This window comes from Misgurnus anguillicaudatus, chromosome 3 (assembly GCF_027580225.2).
Source record: "Misgurnus anguillicaudatus chromosome 3, ASM2758022v2, whole genome shotgun sequence".
Lineage (NCBI taxonomy): Eukaryota > Metazoa > Chordata > Actinopteri > Cypriniformes > Cobitidae > Misgurnus > Misgurnus anguillicaudatus.
Window position 1 is genome coordinate 8,040,039 of NC_073339.2, and position 23,398 is coordinate 8,063,436.

The 23,398-nt window shown below is 36.2% G+C and overlaps 2 protein-coding genes across 4 annotated transcripts in view; both read left to right on the top strand.

The window, feature by feature from the left end:
• LOC129444067 (heparan sulfate glucosamine 3-O-sulfotransferase 6) overlaps window positions 1-4,513 on the top strand; it is a 32,721-nt gene extending 28,208 nt beyond the window's left edge. The window contains exon 2 of the mRNA XM_055204426.2: window positions 3,028-4,513. Within this exon, the coding sequence (XP_055060401.1) occupies window positions 3,028-3,646 (619 nt within the window). The 3' untranslated portion in view covers window positions 3,647-4,513. The remainder of the gene's footprint in view (window positions 1-3,027) is intronic.
• Window positions 4,514-18,863: 14,350 nt separating this feature from the next.
• Window positions 18,864-22,830, top strand: pld6 (phospholipase D family, member 6). Of its 3 annotated transcripts, none has more exons than XM_055204430.2 (4): window positions 18,864-18,999; window positions 19,703-19,887; window positions 19,981-20,204; window positions 22,080-22,830. In XM_055204430.2, the coding sequence occupies exons 1-4, from the start codon at window positions 18,988-18,990 to the stop codon at window positions 22,328-22,330; spliced, it is 672 nt and encodes a 223-aa protein (XP_055060405.2). In that variant the 5' UTR covers window positions 18,864-18,987; the 3' UTR covers window positions 22,331-22,830. The 3 variants fall into 3 exon arrangements, with proteins under 3 accessions (XP_055060405.2, XP_055060404.2, XP_055060402.2); XM_055204429.2 differs by lacking the exon at window positions 18,864-18,999 and adding an exon at window positions 19,274-19,306; XM_055204427.2 differs by lacking the exon at window positions 18,864-18,999 and adding an exon at window positions 19,395-19,469.
• Window positions 22,831-23,398: the final 568 nt, after the last annotated feature.

A 23,398-nucleotide genomic window follows, 5' to 3' on the forward strand; every position in this document is an offset into this window, starting at 1 on the left:
TTTCACGTTTGACGCGAATTTGTGTCTGACGCCCGAGTTGAAAAATGTGAACGTTGGCATCAATTTGCGCTGTGTTAACCAATCAGGAGCCGGGATAGAGCGCCTGTAGTTGGTGTCCTGGAGGGTGATCCTCGCTCCAACGCGGGACAACAGGTCATCAAATTGGGCACGAGACAGGCGGAAGTACCGCTGAAAACGGCCGTCATCCAGACGCAGCTCCTGGAGCAAATAGACCCAAGTACAGCGACGCTGACCCCTACACCGCTGTTCTGCCCCTCACACAAGAAGCGGATTTTGCCCGCGAATGCATTCAAAATGTTCAAGAGGCAAACTAGACGCGGTAGACACGATTTTGACGCTCTATTTGCGGTTGGTGTGAATTCAGCATTATGCTCCGTTCACACCAAACGCGAATAGAGCGTCTGGCGCAAATGATTTTAATGTTAAGTCATTGTAAAGACATGTTTATGCGCGTCTGTAGGTCTCGTGGCGCGAATGAGGGGCTTAGCGCGGCACAGTGAATGCGAATCCGCCTCATTCGCATGTCTAGTTCACGTGAATCCGCCTCATTCGCATGTCTAGTTCACGTGAATCCGCCTCATTCGCATGTCTAGTTCACGTGAATGACGCAAATTAAGTGTTGCCGCGGGAAACACGTAATTTAAAAAAATCTGAACTTTGGCGGAAAATTGCACCACGTTAACCAATCAGGAGCTTGTTCTAGTATTGACGTGATTACAGGAAGCGAGTGAAGTCGCAGAAGCCTCTCCCATGATGCGAATTTCCGCGTGAATATCTCGAATGACTAGAATTTCACGCATGGCTTTCACGCGTGAATGAAGCGAGTAAACTCAAAATGTTCAAGCGTCCAACTACGTGCGATTAGTTTTTGCCGCCTCTACCGCGTTTGGTGTGAATCCAGCATTAGTGCACTAAAGGATTTTTCCAAATAAATGTTTATGGTGATCAAGCTCATAAAATGTAAAAAAAAAACTTTAAAATAGTCCATATGACTCAGGCCCTATATTTTAGATCTATTGGAATATAATATAATATGTGACAACCCCGCTCAAGTCAGTTTTGTAATTTACTGTTTTCTACATATAATTATCCTACATTCTGTTAAAATGTAATCTTGATATCTTTAATATTGACTGAGTAAGATCATGTCAAAGATTGAAATCAATCTATAATATAATATAATATAATATAATATAATATAATATAATATAATATAATATAATATAATATAATATAATATAATATAATATAATATAATTTAATCAGTGGGATTTCTCAGATGTTTGTCTCTGGTTAATGTGAGAAGATGGTTTTCTTGGAGAAATATGATTCTTATTAGACTTCAGTATTAGGCTCATGGCAATGAGATGATGGGCAGCCTCAGGGTATGAAAGCAGTTTGCAATGAAGAGTTAATCTCTCACACATGTTCTCTATGGAAAGACTGAGACTTTGGTTGATGCAGGAGCTATAATACATTTAAAATAAGTCTATATGTTTTATTCTTATTTATATAAACAGTAAATCATAATCGCTGTATTTGCCTTTTTGTTTTTATTACACACATTTAAGTTATTTGTTTAAAAGAGAAATTGAGGGCTTGCTTTCAGCTAAATAAGCACAGTAGTCATCTTGTACCTCTATGTCTTACTATGCACTAGAGGAAACTGGCCCTGGATCAGTTGGACATTGGCGTTCTGTTCTTTAGTGTGGGAGGTTCATACTGCACTGCCTACAGTGCATTCGTTCCACTTTGTGGTAAAGACTTCCAATCTGTGCTGATTTAAGATCAGCTTTCGTTACCTGAGCAGAGTTGACATTTTTATGGAGATCTCGCAAAACTGATCTCAGATCAGACCGAAAGAGCTTTGAAGAGATCGGGATGTTCTATCGAGAAAGCCCATCAGGAAATGACTGCTAAGAGCTATTATGAGTTTTTTATTTAGCAGTGACTTTTTTACAAGGTTATTTTATAATAAAGTCAACGTTTGTTTTTATTAAAATACATTTTACATTTCGCATCAATCATGATAGAGTAAGAGTTTATATCTGATAATAAAAGAAACATCTTTCATCGTAACGAACCGAAACATAAAACGTGCCACAACTTCATTTCCTGGAAACAGGAGAAATGGTTGCAATTATTTTGTCTCCAGAGTCACTTCTAATAAAACTTTATATTTTGCATGTGGCATTATTGCTTAAAATTTCCAGGTTAGATATTTTGTTTGGCCGACAGAGTAAAAAAACACAGAACTTCTAAATTACACTTTTACTTTACATTTTACTTCAATTACTTTGGTGGTGCACGATAAGTTTAAAGATTTTACTTGACGTTCGAATTAGAAACTATTCAGAAATTCTGCACATTGTATTTTGGTTTAATATTACTGCATATATATGAGTCACTTGTAGTGCAAACAAACATTCTTTCTATGTAAAAATGTAAAAATGCGCAATAAATTGTGCTTTATTTCTTAATTTTTGTCCAATTTTATTAAATAATATGATACGCAAAATAGTAGGCATGTCTCCAGACATGTGGTTTTAAAAAAACATACTGTACATATTATATTTTAAACAGCTGAATCAGGTGTCACGAGCAATGCTGTAAAGTCCCAGTAAAGTATATCAGACTACGGTAGTCTACTGTATTATCCACAACTTTACCTACACTGTAAAAAAATTCTGTAAAAATTAAAGTATTAATGGCAACTAGCTGCCAGTAAACTAACTGTAAATTTTACATTTATGATATTTACTTGCAACAGTTTGTTCTAAGTTAAATGAACATGAAACTTTTTCTACAGTAAGTTACTGGCAACCAGCTGCATAATTACAGCAATTTTTTACAGTGTTATATGCAAATCATATTCAGCTGTAATTCTGTGAGCATGTTGGTGTTATTACCAAATTTGTATCAAATAACTGGTGCAAACGATTTTCGTAGACATCATAATTCGTAGATATCATTAGAATGTTTAATTTTCACTTTCTCTTTCTCTAGGAATCTAATGCCACGTACGTTAGACGGTCAGTTAACCATGGAGAAGACCCCCAGCTACTTCATCACGCGCGAAGCCCCTCACCGCGTCTTCTCCATGAGCCGCCTCACCAAACTCATCGTGGTGGTCCGCGACCCCGTGACCCGGGCCGTGTCGGACTACACTCAGACTTTGACAAAAAACCCCGGTCTGCCGACCTTTCAGAACCTGGTCTTCAAGAACTTCACCAGCGGTCTGATCGACACCTCCTGGAGCGCTGTCAGGATCGGCATCTACGCCAAACACCTGGAGAACTGGCTCAGGTATTTCCCGCTCTCCCAGTTACTTTTCGTGAGCGGGGAGAGGCTCGTCACGGACCCAGCGGGAGAAATGGGGCGAGTGCAAGACTTTTTGGGTCTCAAACGGGTGGTGACCAACAAGCACTTTTATTTCAATCAGACTAAAGGCTTCCCGTGCCTCAAAAAGCCCGAGGGCAGCAGCCGGCCGCGATGCCTGGGTAAAACTAAAGGGAGATCCCATCCACACATACCACCAGAGGTGTTACACAGACTCAGGGAATTTTACAGACCTTTCAACCTAAAGTTTTACCAAATGACTGGTCAGGACTTTGGCTGGGATTGAATCTGGGTTTCCAAGCTTGGTCTTTTCATGACATTCATGAATCAAAATACCTGGTTCATTGAATCAAGGGCTGGCGTCCACTTAAAATCATTTTATGCACTCAAAACACTGCCAGTTTTACAAGCATGCTTTGTGTAAAGATCCATGGGTTTCAAAGCAAAATGATTCACGTAAAAGCCTAACATTTACACCACATATCTGTTTGTAATTGTCTTCATTTTTAAGAATTCTTATGAAAATGAATCGTACAAAAACGTATGATTTTCACCCCGACCCTAACCCCAACGTCACGGGGCAAAAGCATATCATACAAAAAACTTACAAATATGGTTGTACGAATTGGCATGAGATAGCATTGTTTGTTCTAATAATAACGAGAAGAGTGTAGAACAGACTTGACAGAATAACAGTTTTGTCTACGTCGACTGCTTAAATGCTCCTTTATTTCACATGTCCATAATTATATAACTCAAAATGGATTTTTTCTCAATTTATTCCTGCCAAAATGAGCAAAAACTTGGATGTTCTCATTTAACCACTGTTATATAATATATAATATGACATTGACACACGAAAGAGACAAATAACAGAGACAGGGAGACTCAATACATACACTATATATCCCAACACACAAAAAAGCTAATTTTGTGTCAGGATTTTTATAAATAAGCATTTATGTGACGTGTAAACATATTTAAACTTGGTCTGTCTTTTTCTGAAGATGTTATTGAAATGATAAAGATGTTTTACAGGGATAAATACTGGACTATGCATTATTCATATGTAAATATTTGTTGACTGCTGACTGCTTTTGCTGTAAAAATGCTATTATTTATATTTATAAATATAAAGATAAAAAAAAATTCATTTCATAAAAATATTTGTGTTGTCTGAGGTTTATCATCTGTTTGTGTTCAAATATATTATACTAAAATCAGAAAGCGGTAAAATAAATAGCATAAAATGAAATTTGATATTAGAGCTGAGATTTACTGATTTCTCCTAAACGGTTATAAAAGAAAAAATTTATAAAAGTACCACATTTTATATTACAGTAGTATATAAAACTAGACAGACTAAAGTATAGAGCTTGGTTTTTCAAACTTTATGATGGCAAGGACCCTCGAACGGCACCACATCTTAAAATATACATTCATTTAAATATATTTTTATAAAAACATTTAAACGCTGTTTGATAAATAGTAATTATAATATTATAAAGACAGCATATTGTTTCCAAATAATTGGCTAATTTAGTTGATTTTTAAAAAGTCTTTTTTGAGGACCCCTTAGAACGTTCTTGGGGACCCCAGAAATCCCTGGTATAGAGTAACTAGAGTTTACAAAGCAACAACAGAAAGTCGTGTTATAGTCACGCAAAATTTTATTAATTTATTTGTGTCCATGTTGAGCACGCATGTCTTTTTCGTGACACACGCACAAATTTCTATAAATATTTTTTCATGTCCGTGGCACAACTTTCTTTTTTGTTTCATTTTATGTATTGTTTTCTCATTGCTTTTCGCTATTTTTAAATCATTGTCGCATGGGGTTGGGGTTAGATTTGGGGTTTGGGTTAGGATGTACTTTTATGTATTGGTTTCTACATGTTTTTCTTCTGTTTTTAAAACTATTCTCACCTGGTGTTGGGGTTTGGGTTAGGATGTAACAGAAGGTGATTCTAACCCCAACCCCAAGCGACAATGGTAAGAAAATAGGAAAAAACAATGAGAAAACAATACATAAAATGAAACGAAAAAGAAAATAGTGCAAAACTATTTATAGAAATAGTGTGTCACAAAAAAGATATTCGTGCTCGAGCACTATAAAAAGCTGAATTTCGTGCCATTGACACCAAAAAATTAATAACATTTTGCGTGACAATAACACGACTTTCCGGGAAATCAGTCTGATATAAAGATAGATAGAAGCCAAGGATAATTTTTAATTCAAACACACTGAAAAAATTACTTTCTTTTTTAGTATTTTGTCTTGTTTTCAGTACAAATATCAAAAAATTCTTAAATCAACAATTATTTTTTGATGACCAAAATTACCTAAGAAATTAAGTCTAGTTTTTAGACAAAAAATATACAATTTAAATAAAGTTGTGCTTAAAACAAGCAAAAAATCTGCTTACGCCATTGGCAGATTTTTTATTTATTTGCTCGTTTTAAGCACAAATTCACTAAAATTTTATGTTTTTTATTTGAAAACTAGACTTATTTTCTTAGGTGAGTTTGCTCATAAAAAAAAACTTAATTTGATTTGCAACTTAATTTGAGATTTTTTCAGATATTTGTACTGAAAGCAAGACAAAATACAAAGTAAAAAAGTCATTTTTTACAGTGCAAAACTGATTTAATACGTTTAGCATTTTCAAGAAGTAACAGAGAAAGATACCAACATCGTTTAGGCTGAGTTGAATGTGTAAGGAATCAATCTGCAAGGGTCATAGAGATCTGTGAGGTGATAATCTTTGACCCCTGGTCGACCCCTGTGACAGATTATATTAAAGCCTGAGCAGACCACACCGATGCCTTCTCAAACGCATTAATGTTACCAATCTTCATCCCCAAAAAATATCAAAATCAATAACCGTCTAAGTGTTCTGTCACCCAGCTCATCCACCATCACAATAATTTAACCAACCCATAAAATGTTTAACAGAGAATTAATGTGGGCTGGGTGAGTTTATATACATTATTTAATCTACCAGCAAGGACTCTCCTCACCATTTTTATTATCATTTAGACTTTGATCTACAGCTGCATTTATAAAACTGCATTTATTGCTTTTATATTTGTATTGTAAATGGTAAAAGTTTGTAAAGATAAACCAAGAGCTGACATTTAAGTACTTAAATAAAATAAATGTAAGATCACTTGGCTGGCCCGTGGAGAAGAAATTCAAATCAGAGGTCCCAAGAAAAATAAAACAGCTATTTCTGTGGGGAAACATAAGCCCTGTCCTCTCTTTCTTTCTACTGAAATGGACTTGAGGAATGTCTTTGAGCACTTCTCGCTTGTAAAGTCTTCTTTGTATCCCAGTGGCCACCACCAAATACTGGAAAGCTGAGATGTTCCCCCGTTCTCCAGCTGACTGACCACATTCACATGCAAGCAGGATTTGGTTTGGCCTCTTCATCTCGACAGCCTCCGTGTGTGTTCGGCTCTGTGATGGCCTGTGTTTTGGGTCCTGGATTAGAAAGGGATTAGACGAGTGCTAAAAACTCACTCAGATTAAAAGTTTTCACACCCTAGTTAAAAAACAAGCGATGACCCTGAAACTAAAGGTCAAGTATGAGCATTGATGTGGCTGAGAGCCTCTTAAGTGTTAGTATTCATGATATCCTCACTGTTAATCACACAAAAGCTCGGCCTATTCGACTGTTTTACAAAAGTCGGGATTAAAGTAAAACTCTTACTTTCGGAAAAATTTAAATATGAAGGATTTTTTTACAGCTAATGCGAAGAAAGGGGGCCTGCTTCGTGGAAGACAACCTGGCAAGACAAATACAAAATATTGAGGTAGGTTTGTGGTTGTTTCACCTTAATAAAGTGTTTGTGCTACCTTAAAATGTAAAAAAATGTTGACTAATATTTTTAGGTTAAATTAACTCAAAATTTTAAGGCAGCACAAACACCTTTTTAAGTTGAAACAATAAATCTTTTTACAGTGTATTCTGCGAGTTATATATTATATATGATTATATAATATATATGTTATTTTTTTAACATTTTGACTTAGTATTAAAATTTAGATTATGAGCTTATATTAATACTAAAGTCAAAATGTTAAAAAAAATAATTTGACCAGCTGTAATGTAGCGTTCAAGTGCAAGTGATTTACATGTTAAGTCAATGCAAAGACGCAAATAGGAATCCTGCCGCGCGGTTAGTGCGAATGGTGCCGAACGTGAGGAGGGCGCAGAACGCGAGGAAATATCTGAACTTTGGCGGAAATTCGCGCCGCAATAACCAATCAGGAGTTTGCTCTAGTAGTGACGTGGTTACAAGAAGCGAGCGGAGGCAGAAGAAGCCCCTCCCATGACGCGAATTTCCGCGTGAATGTTTCGAATGACAAGAATTTTACGTGTGTCTTTCACGAGTGAATGAAGTGAGTAAACTCATAATGCTATGTACACACCAAACGCGGGGCATCACGTTACTCGCTCTAAATTACTCGTGGGATTTAACGTCGTGTCATGCAAATTTTTCGCTCGAGTTGAATATTTTTAACTTGGCCGAAGACGCGTTTGAGGCAAATAGTGCGTGTTCATATCGCGTCATTTACATCGCCCCACGCAAGGAGGCGTCTGATTGCGTCTTTGCATTGACTTTGTATGTAATCTACTCGCACAAATCGTTGAACTCGCGTCTGGTGTAAACCCACGGTAATGTTCAAGTGTCCAATTACACGCGAATAGCACATTTTTGTCGCATCTTCCGTGGCTGGTGTAAATGCTACATAATAGGGGTGACTGTAATAAATTATAAAGAGCCAAATATCCTAAAGATAAACTGTAAAACTAAACACAAAATTAATATCAACCAGAAAATTCATAAGTATTTATGTGGTGTCTCATTCATATGCATTCGTAAATTAAATCATAGACAAACGTACATTTATTAGAAAAAAGCATCAAGGAAGCCTCAACCCCGTCCGCAAGGTCAGCGGCATGTTTGGGGTACATGCATCACCACTATAGCTTCATTGTAATTGTATAAATTAAGTGTCATCTGCCCCTAATCTCGCAGTTATGTTTTGATATAAGCACTTCTCGTATTATTTCCTCCCTATGATAAATTGCTTTATTGTTCCTTAATTTCACTTTGGATAAAAGCATCTGCTAAATGCCTAAATGTAAATGTAGTTAAGTATATCCCATGCTACAACCATATCAAACAAATACAAACATGGTTTCAGACACACAACAGTAACACCCCACTAAAAAACACATGATTCTTGCCTCCATCATGGAGGTCCGACAGTCCCATACTGACCTCTGAGGTCATAGATGAAAGTTCACTGATAGACAACACTCATGTCCCTCTTACATGCTATTCTGAGTGTCAGCTGCTCTGTTTGTGATTTATATGATGAATTATTTCAAGATGATGTATTAAAACCTTTCCGTCTCTCTCTCAATAAGATAAACAAACATTAAACACTATAAAGTCTTTCTCTTTACCTAAAAATCTGCATAACACTTAATTTTAAAAGGCAGTTGCTTGCAAAGCATGCTGGGAAACACAGATCAACGGCCCAGTTAGTAGCAACAAAATCATTCATGTGGTCTCAACATAAAATTATTATGTTAATGTAATTTTTCAAATTTAAGTGGATTAAACATGATAAAATTAAGTTGAGACAATTTTTTAATTGTGTTGTAATAACTTGTTTCATTTAAGTAAATTAGACATGGTGTAAAAATATATTTTTTTAGTGTAAAGCTCATTTTGCCCTTCATGACAACTATGAGGGGGGTAACTCATTCGTTTAAATTATATTAAGCCTTAAAGTTCTGAATAATTAAGGGCGTGGCCACTTGAGTGACAGGTGGATTGCCGCTGCTGTCAATACCGTTGAGCTAGGCATGCGTGGTTTTAGCAACCAAATTTTTATAGTTCAAGTAAGGGCCCTGTCCCAAAATGTCTTGAGTCCACACTTTGATGACATTATGTAGACCTTAGGGACCCTTGACATGAGTCCACGAGGGTGCACCAGAGTCGTATTTTGGGATAGACTCGAGCATCACGTCCGGAAATAGGTAGAGAAGTTGCCCATCAGTGTGAACTCCTCCCATCTGTCGTCTGATTTGTCTGACACAGCAACATTAATTTAACCAGTGGTGTAAGTCTGGGGTGGGACTATCTGTGCTTGCCCAATGGCAGTGTAGGGTAAGTTTAAGAAACCTGTTCAAAACCGACCCTACTGCACACGTGACAGAAAGTACACTTTAACTTACTCCAGGTACTACTTTCGAAACCCTTTCATCGTTACTCTGTTTTCAACAACAACTCCAAAAATGACTCATTTGTTTCAGCCATTTAGGTGGATCTGGCACCACACAGATTTGACTGAAAGTAGCCATCTCTGAAAACCTGAAGTATTTCCAAAATGCGAGGGCTTTTCTTTCCAAAATGTGAATAGCTTTTTAAGTCATTCTCAGAAGCAGAGCCAGATCCTTTTCTATGTCGCCTTCCTATTTAAAACACATGTGTACGATCCCACACGAAAACGGTGTCGAAAAAGGCCAGGTTTGTTTTTGCAAGGTTTGTTTACTAAAACGAGTACTAGTTTAGTGCTGTTAGAAAACACATTCGCGAGGGTGTAGTTTCACCTATAACTAAACATAGACTATACCTTTTCATATAATTGAACATATAATTGAAAATCCATCATCATTTCATATTTTTTTCTATTGTGCTGCATCTATTCTTAGGCAATGATACTTTTTTATTGCTTCTTCTTTAACCTTTGCATTGTTTAGTAATGAAAGGTTGTGCCAGTACATCATTAAACGGTGCTAATTTGGCTCTTTGAATGCAACCAACGTGACTAACAGGATATACGAAAAGAAAAAAAAAACATATTTTTCAATTTCAACTTGTTTATATAAGTTATGTCAATTACTGGTTAAAACTTAAAATAGTAAGTTGAATTGACAAGTGGTTTTAACTTTAGCTGCATTTTATTTTTTTACAGTGTATTTTTTCCACCCAGTACTCATTTTGGACAAAAAAAATTGCATATTTTGTCATGCAAATATAGCTTCTCATTTAGCTGTTTTAAGCAAACCAAGTTATTGCAGGTACACTGTAAAAAATACTTTGCTGCTTTAAAAAATTTTGTTGAATCAACAAGTCATTTCAACTTAATATTATTTATCTTGACTAGAGATGAGTTGTTATAACTACAGGTGAGTTGTTATAACTTATAAAATTAAGTTGACTTTTCTCAACTATATTTTATAAGTTGTGACAACTCATCTCTGTTGACATGACTTGTAAATCTGAGTTGATTTAACAAAATATTTTAAGGCAGCAAAGAATTTTTTACAGTGTAAACTTGCTCCTAGACATGTAAAAACAAATCAAACAACGCCTGGTCGTGTCACATGTCTAAGAGCGTGTTTTTTGTCCAGATTGACCAGATTTTATTCCTATAATTAAAAGTCTCTGCTATTTGAGACAACTCTGTGAACGACTTTCCATTACCAACTGAACTATGACGGGAAAGGAATTAACTGAACCTTCACAACCGGACGCCAGCAGAGACTCGAACCCGACACACCGTCTAGCGATTCTGTTGGAAATCCACTGTCGCGGTGAAGTGACCCAAAACCAGGGGAGGAGAAGCTTCAGAATGCTCACCGTGACCTTTGACCTCATATCAAAAGCTCTTTTTGAACTGAAAGCCGTGGCATTGCTGATAACAGGAGACAGGGAGGTGGTCTTGTCTGAATCATTATATACCACGCTGTCAGGGATAATATGTGCTTCAGAGGTTTCGGTGGTCTGGAGTGAACCATTCTGAAGGTGCAAAACTCCTTGTGGTCCCTCCTGAACTTAAAAAGTGGTGTAACTCGCTGACTCCTCTATCTTCAGCTTATACACGGTCCAAAAAAATATTATATATGTAGGCAGAGCTTTCATTGGGATGGTACCCTTTTTAAAAGGTACAGCTTTGCACCTAAAGAGTGCATAGTAGAGGAACATGTTGGTGTCTCAAAGGACCATTTTAAAGGGTGCTGCCCCAACCCATATAAATGAAGTCCTGGAAGTGCAATGGTACAGGCAAGACTGTGAAAATGTTTAAACTTGAATGCACACAAAAATAATAAAAGAGCAGGTAATAACTATGTATGTATAAACAGATGAAAAAATAGATGCTTCTGTGTTTTGGTTCGAGGCACAATGGCAATGCTTACTGGTTTTGAAACTCGACCACATCAAAGTCTAATTAGCATTTGCCGTCCCTCCTCCTCAGTAAATAAATGGGTGCTGTGAATACCTAGCTCTTACCCTGCCAGGTGTTTTATGGTGGGGTTCGGTCTAATGAATGTCTATTTGTGTGTGATGGTCTCAGGTTCAGACCCCACCTGCATTGTTCGGATCATGAGAAAGTAAAGTCACCAGAGAGAGTATATTACATTTAAACTTAGCAGGTATATACTGTATAATTGTTTTGGCTCAGATAAGCTCATACATTGTAAAAAGTAAAAGTTGGATCAAATTGGTAACACCTAAAAAAAATTACATTTTCTGAATAATAAACATAATTGTTTTACCAATTTACCAATTGAAGTATTTTTTAAAGGGGACATTTCACACGACTTTTTTAAGATGTAAAATAAATCTTTAGTTTCCTCAGTGTACATATGTGAAGTTTTAGCTCAAAATACCCAACAGATAATTTATTATAAGCATGTTACAAATGCCACTTTCTAGTTGTGAGCAAAAATTTGCCATTTTTGGGTGTGTCCTTTAAAATGCAACTGAGCTGATGAAATGCAAACACTGATCACCATAATGGTGGTTTGTTAAAATTGAAACTAAATGGCAGTGCCATGGTTGGATAATGTAGATTAAGGGGTGGGTTTATAATAATAAGATCCCCTTCTGACACCACAAGAGGAAAAGTCAGATTTTCATGATATGTCCTCTATCACTTTACTTTGTACAGTGCATGTCAAGGATTGAAATCAATGTAAAATTTAACTTTGATGTTTCTAATCTCAAAATTAGATTAATGAGACTTGGATTTCACAGACAGGTCACATATGACAACACAAAAGCAAAATAATAAAATATAAACGCAATAGTTACGGGCCAAGTAACTGTTCTACTTAGACCAATGGGCGCGGCCCAATCGGCCAGTGGGGGGGTGCTACAGAAAAAGCCAACTAGTTTTGCTATAACTCGTGCAATTTTTGTCAAGTTGCTTATATCCTTGGTTGAACCAAACAAAACGTATATCTCCGATTTCATTTACATCATGAAAAATTTTGTTTAAAAGTTACTTTTGCAAACTAGTCCTAGGTTTTTCGCCCGATTGGAACCAAAACAGTGCTGAAATATTCTTTGGAGTGTGACTATCATAAGTTTTCAAAATAGTTGAACTTTCCGAAACTGCACGCCCAACCGTAGAAAGTAGGCGGAGCAATTTGGCTATAACTGGGGACAGGAATGAGGTATCGAAACCAAATTTGGTACACATATACTTGGGCACATGTTTCTGGGCGTTTTCCTTAAAGTGTCTGGGAGGAAACGCAATAAAAAAAAAACGAATGGCATTCTAGGAACTGTAAAGATAATAGCAATGATGTACAGTATGTCCAATTAGATATTTTTACACACATACTGTACACACCTATGATCAACAGGAAAATGTAGCACTCACTTATAAAAGTTTTTAATCTGTACCTGACCGGCTTCGTGGCATACATAGTTTCTGGGTGGGGTGGGATAGGGAGAGGAATCCCCCATAATCAAATCTTTTAACATTTATATAATGATTAATAAAACATAGTTGACACTTCCCACCCCCCACCCTCAATGTACAACCAAATCTAAACCCTTGTCTTCATACATGAAGTTAAACTGTTATGGTGTGAAACTATGTTCTGCAGCACACATTAAAGAGCACCTATTTCATTGCTAAAAACAACATTATGTATTTGGTATAATACAATGTGTTCACGTAGTTTATGGTTAAAAACACATTATTTTTCCGTACATTTTTGTAGCTCCAGATATCACTTTCTTCCTGAAATGCACGGATTTAAAAAGCTCTGTGTCCCTGATTGGCCAGCTAATCTGTACGTTGTGGCCTAAATACCTCTGACGTCAGCCGGAAATGTGAAATGTTACCATGTTTGAAAGATTAGGTTGCTTACAGGAGTTAACTCATACGCTGTAGTCTAAAGCGGGATGAATTATGATAATGTCGGTCTTGTCTTCATCACCAATCCCAGGAAGTAAACTGTTGCCTACAATGCATGTGTTTGTTGTAGTTCAAGAAAAGAGATTTACGATAGAGACGATAACTCGCGTCATTGTTTACTTTGGGATTTGTACCTTTTGCATATCATTAACATGTATTAATACACACTTACACACCAAAGGAAATTAAAAAACGTGAATCATACAATAGGTGCTCTTTAATAATAAAAAAGATTTGTTGTTTCAACTTAAAAAGTAAGTGTTCGTGCTGCCTTAAAATTTTGAGTTAATTTATCTTAAACATATTAGTGGACTCACAACATATTTTTTTCTTCTATTTTTAAGTTGAATTAACTTAAAATCTTAAAATAGCATGAACACTTACTTTTTTATGTTTACACTGTGGCGGCCACTTAATATCCAGAACACACGCACCAGGAGCGTCCCACCACAGAAATCAATGAAATTGTCCTGTCACAGTTTTACTGTCAGGTTTACAGCAGCAGGACAGAAGATGCATAGCTACATCAACAGAGACGAGGATGCTGGATCAATAGAGAGCTGGATGAACAGGTAATAATATATTGATGGATTATACAAAACAGGGAGTGTTTGTGTTTATTGTACAAGATAAGAATCAGAACATCTGCTTGTGTGTATACTGTATAGTAACATAAAATGTCGTGTCACACACTCTTCAGCATTCATGAGCACTTGCTTAAAGGTTTCATCGTCCTTTCTTGATCCTCCTGTTAATAAAATCAATGCTGGGGTTAATAATGAAGCATTATCTGTAGATACAGCTGACTTGTAGTTCATTTCAATCTCAAACTTAATAATTATCTTTTAATCTATATTATCTATTATCTGTTATGTTAATGTTGAGTGCACATAAATATCACTTACTCTAATCAAAAATTAATTTATAATTCTGCATCCTGTTTGCAACCTAAATTGAAATTCAATTCAAATACTGATGTTAATATTTCAATGGAATGAAATACATTTTTATTGAATTTAGATTTAAAAATTAAGCTTGAAGTTGAGATTTTCATTGCTTTCATTTCAACCAATCAAATTTTTCAACCAATCAAAAATTGGAAATGAGCTGTTTTCAGTATCTTTCAACATATTATTGACTAGACTTCTAATATGCATCTACTCTTGATAATAATGCCGTTACTGTGACGATACAGATATGTATGTGGGTTATTTTCAAGCCAGTGTTTGGTCAAAATAGACGAACCCAACCGATTGGGTTGCTATTGAACCTGTGCTGGGTTGTTTCAATCCAAAATGATAGGTTATTTGAGCCCATTTTGTACCTGTGATGTATATGCACTTTTTAGGTACAAATGTGTACTTTTTGAAAAAGCACTGCCCCTGACAACATTGCACATTTTTCTGAGAAAGCAGAAGTATCTAAAAGGTCTTACATGACATGATCACCTTAAAGTTCACAGTATAATGACTATTAAGTATAGTGATTATAGTTCAAGTGATTTTGAAAGGCCTTTATTTGGGAAGTTGAATATGAGATGACATCTTGGGCGACAGTGATTTATTTAACAGTAATAAGCACATCTGGCGGTTTATGACCGCTCATTTCTGTCTCTGAGACGGAGCCAGTTGGTATGAATTCAGTTTCTGGCTCCTTGAAGATTTCAAGACGAATACAGTGCCCTATTGTTACTGGAATAGTCTGAATAAAAGTGGTACAACAATATTTACTGCTTCATACAGTAATTAAAAACATGCTGGTGAGGGAAAGGACATTTACTGTAATGTGTGGACAATAAGTATTGAACAGGCTAACTGTATTATTCATATTCATTTCAGTTTAGGACATTAAAGGATGTCATATGAAAAAACACAGACACATGACACACAGAAAGTGATGACTTCAGAAACCCAGATGTTTAAACATGGAGGTGAAAGATGTTTTAGGATGTGAAACATGCAGGAATTTAATCTTCATTTTTAAGAGGCTAATACATAATGCATATGATAAATAAAGACAGTCAGATAAATAAAGAAAGACATTTTCATATATACACTGCAAAAAAAAGATTTTCAAGAAAAATATGTTCTAAATATCTAAAAATTCTTAAATTAAAATGATTTTTCTTGATGAGCAAAACAACCCAAGAAAATAAGTCTAGTTTTTAGACCAAAAATATCAAATTTAAGTGATGCATAAAATTTTTGATTTTTGTGCATAAAACAAGCAAAAATATGCCAATGGGGTAAGCAAAAAAATCTTGAACATTTTTCTTAAACACTAAATTCAAGAAAAATTCCAGAATAATTTGCTTACCCCATTGGCAACAAGACAAAAATACTGAATACTGTGAATGACCTAGGAAAATAGGTCTAATTTTAGACAAAAAATATTAAATTATTATAACATTTTTACAAAACCTTTTTCTTAAATTAAGTGTTGAAGAAAAAAATTAATCACTTTTTTTCTTACCACATTGGCAGATTTTTTTTGTCTAAAAACTAGACTTATTTCCTATCTTGGTCATCAAGAAAATACATCTTGATTTAAGAATCTTTAAATATTTGTACTAAAAACAAGACAAACATTTTTTTGCAGTGTACATTTAAATTGACTTATTTGAGGCACTTTTAAGGCATGAGAAAGCAATTGCAATATAAAAATGAATGAAATTTCGTTTCTTTTTTTTTTTGCTTTAGGTTTTTTATTTTAAAGACTTTTAAAGTGCAAAAACCCCTGTATTATAGTTATTAGTAACTAATCATTAATCTGGACTGCAATCTGGCCTTCCCTGACCACATGTCAATGTCATGCAGTCTAAACTGTGCATTATGCTTGGTTGACTGATTTCTTATTTCCAGATGCCCTTACCAATTTCGCTAATAATTTTTAAGTACTAAAGGTGCATTAAAGTGGCTTGTGATAGCTGAATGTGGAGCTCCGGCTCCCGGGTCTGCTGAAGTAAAAATCTGTTATGGTTCCAGGCTCGTATTAAAGCCACACACCGCATGATTACGTAATATCTTATTACTTTTATTCCCTGTCTTATGGTGATTATAACCATATGCTACAGGTCGTCGGGTGTAAGAAACCCTGCAGTCATTTATATGAAGTAGCCTAAAAACTGCCATTAACCAGAGTAAAAATGAACTCGTTGATCAATGTGTTGGTTTTAATTAGTTCAACGCAAAAGAGCAACAAGAATCTGAAAATTTAAAGAAGTTTCTGTGTAGTTGGAGAAACGCTGCAGTTACAAGTATGAGAGGAAAATCTGTTGCCACTTATTAGGAAAGTGGATTTGTGGGTAGTTTTTCAGCTTGGTAGCTTAGCTGCATATTTTTCAAACCATGCATAGTAATGAAGAATGCTGGGATATGAAGGGGTGTGACTGTGTTTTGAATAGACATTTTATCTATACTTTGTACATTTGTTAAACATGTGGCACCCTGATCATCTTTGAAATATGTTTATAAACCTTTGACAGTCCAATCAAAAATAATGCACTGAAAAACTGTCAAAATATATTTTCTTGCTCATTTGTTACATTAAACACAGAAGTTCAAGCAGCTTATTCAGGTGCATATAAGAACACAGCTGTATAAGTTTACTGTCATACCGCCCCCTGTTGGAAAATTATTGTAATAACAGTACTACCTTTTTCCTTTTTGGGTGACTTTTGTGTTGTCTCACATAAAACAAACACAGATATCACATTTAAACGAGACTTTTTAACTATTGAAGGAGTACATCAACTTCAAGGACAGGTTGAAGGATGGCATAACCTTGTACAAGGTCAAAGTTGACATCCTTGGCATGATACACCTGACAGAAAATTGAGGAAGTTTTTCAATACTCATTTACATGTTGAGGCATCATTGGGCTTCCAGTAAAGAAAATACAGGTCATATGCTGGATATTATTTTATGATATGCAAAATATGAGCTGCTTGCATCTTGGCAACAGTAAACATCGAGATTTGTGTAATGTTAAGTATGTGAGATACTATCATACTTGTTCAGGGTTTGGCCACTTAGTCCATGTACTGCATACTTTAGTGTCATGAGAATGTGCTGTTAACACAAAAACGCAGAGAATGTAGACAGACGTAACTGAAGAAGTGTACAGACTTTCACATTTGACACTTAGAATGATGGAAAGTGAATAATGACAAAAATTGTAGTATTGAAAGAGAGAAACTGATACAGTACTGTATCCCATAATGCAATGCACTGCATATAGCATGCAGTGCATTGCATTATGGGACACAGTACTGTATCAGCAGGTTCATTCTGCCAAATGTGGAAGGTCATAAAGTATTCGGTATAACAAAAATCGTATGCGTTGTGAAGTATACAAACTATAGGCTTAAGAAATGGTACTATAGTAGTACACACTTCCAGTAGTAGATAAATAGTAGAGATGAAACATTCTCTTGGGGGTGGTAATAAATATAAATGATATTAATGATAAATGATATCTTTAGAGAGAAACTATTATGATCAGTTTTAAGTGGAACTTCTACCACATAAGCATTCAATGACTTAGCAACCAATCCTTAATATGCACTTATTAATTCACATTCAGCAAGAAATTAAAATAGAAATTTTCAAATTACAATTTATAATTAAATGAATTTTCAGAAGACCCAACATAGTCAAAATAAAACAACAATACATTTGTAAATCAAGCATTACACAAAAAAGATTCACATTTCATGTGTTTTAGTTGCTTTCTTATTACTTATTTCAATTACCAAACATTGTCTAAATGTAAAGAAAATGTGGGGTCAATATATTATTAATCTAGACAAATCTTAATATAGATTTCTTATATGAGAGCAATGCCAAAATAAATACCTGATCACAAAATGTTGAGTAATTTACCTTTTTTGTATGTTCAGTAATTTACCTGCCGCGGCCCGCGTTTCAAAATTGCGTCATCATCAAGGGGTCTTTCTGATTGGTCAGTCTGTGCTGGCTTTCACACGCCGATTAATTCAGCTACAAAAGGAAAAAAATATTAAAATATTAACACAATTATAGGCCTTTAAGCTTTATAAGCGTCAGTCAGTTTTTACCAACTAGTTATCGCTGATTTGATGCTTACAAAAAATTCCTCGTTAATTTATTATCCTGCTCATTGCATGTTTCTCGTTCATCAAATTGCCACTCAATTGCCTTTTTAATAAAAATATTAGTAAACTTTTACCAAACTATGGCGTCATCTTGTGTTTGCTTCATACAAGTGAATGTGTTGCATGTCAAATGTCAACCAGTAGAGGGCGACACTTACACACACTCACTCACTGTCTTCAGTTCGGCGTCTCTGCAGGAAAAGAACAATCTACCGTGATGTGCTGATGGTTTTTGGTTGTCAACACAGTTGCTAACATGTCTCAACAGGTACATTTTATTAATCTTGCCAACTTGATGACTTTGCAGGCCCCTTCAGCAACTTATTTTTAAAAAAAGCTCAGCATCAGTAACTTAGGTGGTTGTGCTCGTAGTTTTAATAGGTCGCGCTCAGTTGATATTTTGTTGTCTAGCAACAGAAACTATGTAAAATATGTAAACTAGATTGTAGGCTGTATTAAAAATTCAGTAGGTGAGCTCATAGAGTAAGCAAAGACGCAAAACACATGTCAAGTGTTGACGCAAACCTCACATTAACCAAACGACACGCAGTGACGTCATGAACGCGACTTTTCGAGTAATTTTCCATTTAAAATATTTGACAATAATGAATACTCAAATTCGCTAAACTATTAAACAAATTAGTCAGCTAATTTACAAATTATAGTTCATTAAAGTTAATGGTTGAGACTCAACTAACGTTAAACATCATACATCTTTCAAGACTGCTAGTTTTGGAGGTTAGCGTTTACAGCAAATCCAATGCGAGCTCAATATTATTCAAATGTTAACTCTCAATGACACAAATAAATGACAAACATATTTTAAATTATTTTTACAGCTACAGTAATCAGTTTTCTGAGGTTATGCAGTACAAAAAATGAATGAACCAATCAGAATCAAGTATTTCAGAGAACCATAATAAGGTACGAGAGGCATTGCCATATTCCCATTTTTGTGTGTGTATTCTCAGATATCATTTAAAGAGCTGATCAAACTTTTTGGTCTGGGAGCGGTAGCTCTCGTGCTGGGGGTCGAGTGTTTCGACTGGCTGGTGCGTCGTCTGAGGTTCCGAGGGCCCCTGAAAGAAGTCCTGTTCTTCCCTTCACCCCAAACCTGTGTTGAGCACCTGTATATGCCTAACAGAAGATCCCCCTGGTAAACGTCTGTATTTGGAAAGCTTACAAAATCCATCCGTAATGTAGAATATATCTAAGAATCTTAAAGTCTCGCCCCTCTCCCCACCCCTAGCACATGTCCCCTCCCACACGGCCGGGAGACGTCTTTCTCCAGGCTCCTTGGTCATCTTCTCTCTGCATGTACATCACTGGACCTGTGTGTGTTTTCTTTCTCACAAATGGAGCTGAGCAGAGCGGTTCTTCACCTGCACCAGCAGGGAGTTACTGTACGAGTTGTTACCGATAGAGACTACATGACCATCACTGGATCTCAGATTGGCACCCTCCGCAGGGCAGGTGCGTTATTTCAGTAACACAGCTTTACACGGTTGAGATTAAGAAAACGGTCCCATTAATGGTACATTTTAATAGCAGTTTCTTCATCAATAAAAGAGTATGCACACACTTCGACATACTTATGCGAAACGGAAATGACGATTGTTACCTGGTGCTGTGATCCTTAAAGGAAAACACCACCGTTTTCCAATATTTTACTATGTTCTTACCTTAAATTAGACAAATGAATACATACCTATCTTTTATCAATGTGTGCACTTAATCTTTGTACAGCGCGTCGTGAATGTGTTAGCATTTAGCCTAGCCCCATTCATTCCTTAGGATCCAAACAGGGATGAATTAAGAAGCCACCAAACACTTCCATGTTTTTCCTATTTAAAGACTGTTACATGAGTAGTGTGGCGATTTTTTATATAAGGGAATAAAAAATGAGAACTATGTTGTATGGCGGAAGAGCACTTAGTTTGCAGCACTTCGGCGCGCCCAACCTTGGCCTGATGTCAAGACCCAACTTTGGCTTGACATGAAAATCCAACATTGAAATGACGTGAAAATCCAACATTAAAATGACGTAAAAATCCAACGTTGATCCGATGTCAAAATCCGACGTTGATCCGACGTCAAAATTCGACATCAAGATCCTACGTTGATCCTACGTCAAGATCCGACTTTGATCCTACGTCAAGATCCTACGTTGATCCTACGTCAAGATCAGACGTTTATCCAACAACAAGGTCCAACGTCTAAATTCGACGTCAAGATCCGACGTCAAGATCCTACGTCAAGTTCCGACGTTGATCCTACGTCAAGATCCGACATCAAGGTCCAACGTTTATCCGACGTCTAAATCCAATGTTGATCCGACAACAAGGTCCGACGTCTAAATTCAACGTTGATCTGACAACAAGGTCCGACGTTTATCCGACAACAAGGTCCGACGTTTATCCGACGTCTAAATTTGACATTGATCTGACAACAATGTCCGACGTTTATCCGATGTCAAAATTCGACGTTGATCCGACAACAAGGTCCGACATTTATCCGACGTCTAAATTCGACGTTGATCCGACAACAAGATCCGACGTTGATCAGACGTCAAAATATACAGTAATAGCAATATTACTGCACCCAAGGTTGAAGTGCTGCAAAGTGCGTGCTCTTCCGCCATACAATATAGTTCTCATTTTTATCCGCTTAAAAAAATTGCCACGTTTTGTTTTGTACCACCATACTTACTAAATAAAGATAGGTATATATTAATTAATAAGTCTAAGTTGAGGTAAGAACGTAGTAAAATATTGAAAACGGTGGTGTTTTCCTTTAAGAAACACAAACATCAAAGAGAAAGTTTACTGAAAAGTGTTTAATTCTGTAATCATTTACTCACCTTCAAGCTTTAAAAAGTGAACCGCTCTGCTTTGAAAAATTATAATTAAACAGATGTGGGGCACCATTAAATTACATAATATTATTTTCCTTACTATGGAAGTCAATGGTGCCCCACATCTGCTTGCTTATTAACATATTTCAAAATATCTTCCTTTTTATTCAGCAGTATGCGATTTGAGATGAATAAAGTGTGCCAATTTATGAGTAATATCTAAAAAAAACACACAACACTTTCCACCTTTTTGCAATGATCCAAGGCCTGTCCTCACAGCTCTGTGGCATGCAGACTACAATGATTTATTGACCTTGCATGACTGTAGTAGGCAGTAAAAATCATGTCATTCATACCTACATTACAACACGACACAGCCTGCACATGTTCTGTCTGAATCAGTCTTGGTTATTTAACGATACAGTGCTGTTACTTCTCTAGGCTTTCACACCCGACTGTTTCAAGTTTTATTGACCAAAGCGCTCCTGCTACAGGTATCTGCGTGAGGCACGAGATGAGCACTGCTGTACACATGCACCACAAATTTGCAATAGTTGATGGCAAGAAGCTGATCACTGGCTCTCTTAACTGGACCCTAACGGCTGTTCAGAGCAACAAGGAGAACCTCATCATAACCGAGGAACCCATGCTCGTGCGCCCATATCGCCAGGAGTTTCAGAAGCTGTGGGACGCCAATGATCCGGCCAATCACGAACATCGGGCCACAAACGGGCAGCTGAATTGACCAATAGGGTCATATGGGTGAAAGTATAACTTGCTAGACAAAGGGCTATTTTTGCTTCTTTTTTATAAGGTTTACAAGACATAGTTTGAGTTTGAGTTATGTTTTATTTAGTTCAACTGTTTGGATGTTGATTTTTTGTTTTATATGGTTTGTCAGTCTCTTTAAGACAAACTTTGTTCATTTTATTATGGAAATGTTTTTGAGTGATACAATATGTAATTCAAGTTGTGCCCTAGTCATAGATAAAACATTAGTGAAAATAAAGCCCAGCTACTAAAATAATAATCAATGCTTAAAAGAATACTAATATATATATTAGTGAGTTTAGTGAACATCTATGTGTGTGTGTGTGTGTGTGTGTGTGTGTTCTATAGCAATGCCTTTGATTGCTCAATTCTTTACGATGCTGTCCCCTTTGTGTTCCTCTCACATAACTCAAATATTTTAGATAAGCTTGTTTCTGTAGCACAACATTAAATAAGTCTATTGCCATACAAAAATGTCATTGTGTTATTTTCCAAATGAACATTGTTCCATTTTGTGAGTTCGCATTAACATAATAAAAAAGCATACTTGGTGTTTTGTCCGAGGGGAGGGCCCCGAGCTCGAAATATTTGCCCATACCCCCCCTCAACTGGCACAGGTACCAGATGAGAGTGAGGTGATGGGGAGGAGGAGGGATGCTGCACATCCTGCTTTTACAGGACAGAGGTGAGGAATAGCCATATATAGAGACCGCTACACGCTGATTGGTTGGATTACAATACCATGCTAGTGCCGAACTTAGTAAAATAAACTTATGAGGGTAGAAATGACTACAGTTGTGTGTACATTTGTTAGCTTGTTTATTTTAGTCTACTGTCTTTAACACTTGTGCCTTCAGGGTGCAATAAATCACATTTTTATAGACTAAAGTTGATTCTTTGCATCTCGAGGTCCGCCCTTTAAATCTGCGCTTGAGTTGTAACACTGTAAGAACATTTTGACATCATTGCACATGTCTTAAATGATGTGGAAATCTCCAAATTTGTTAACATTGTCTTAAAGGTGTTGTGTGTAGATTTTGGC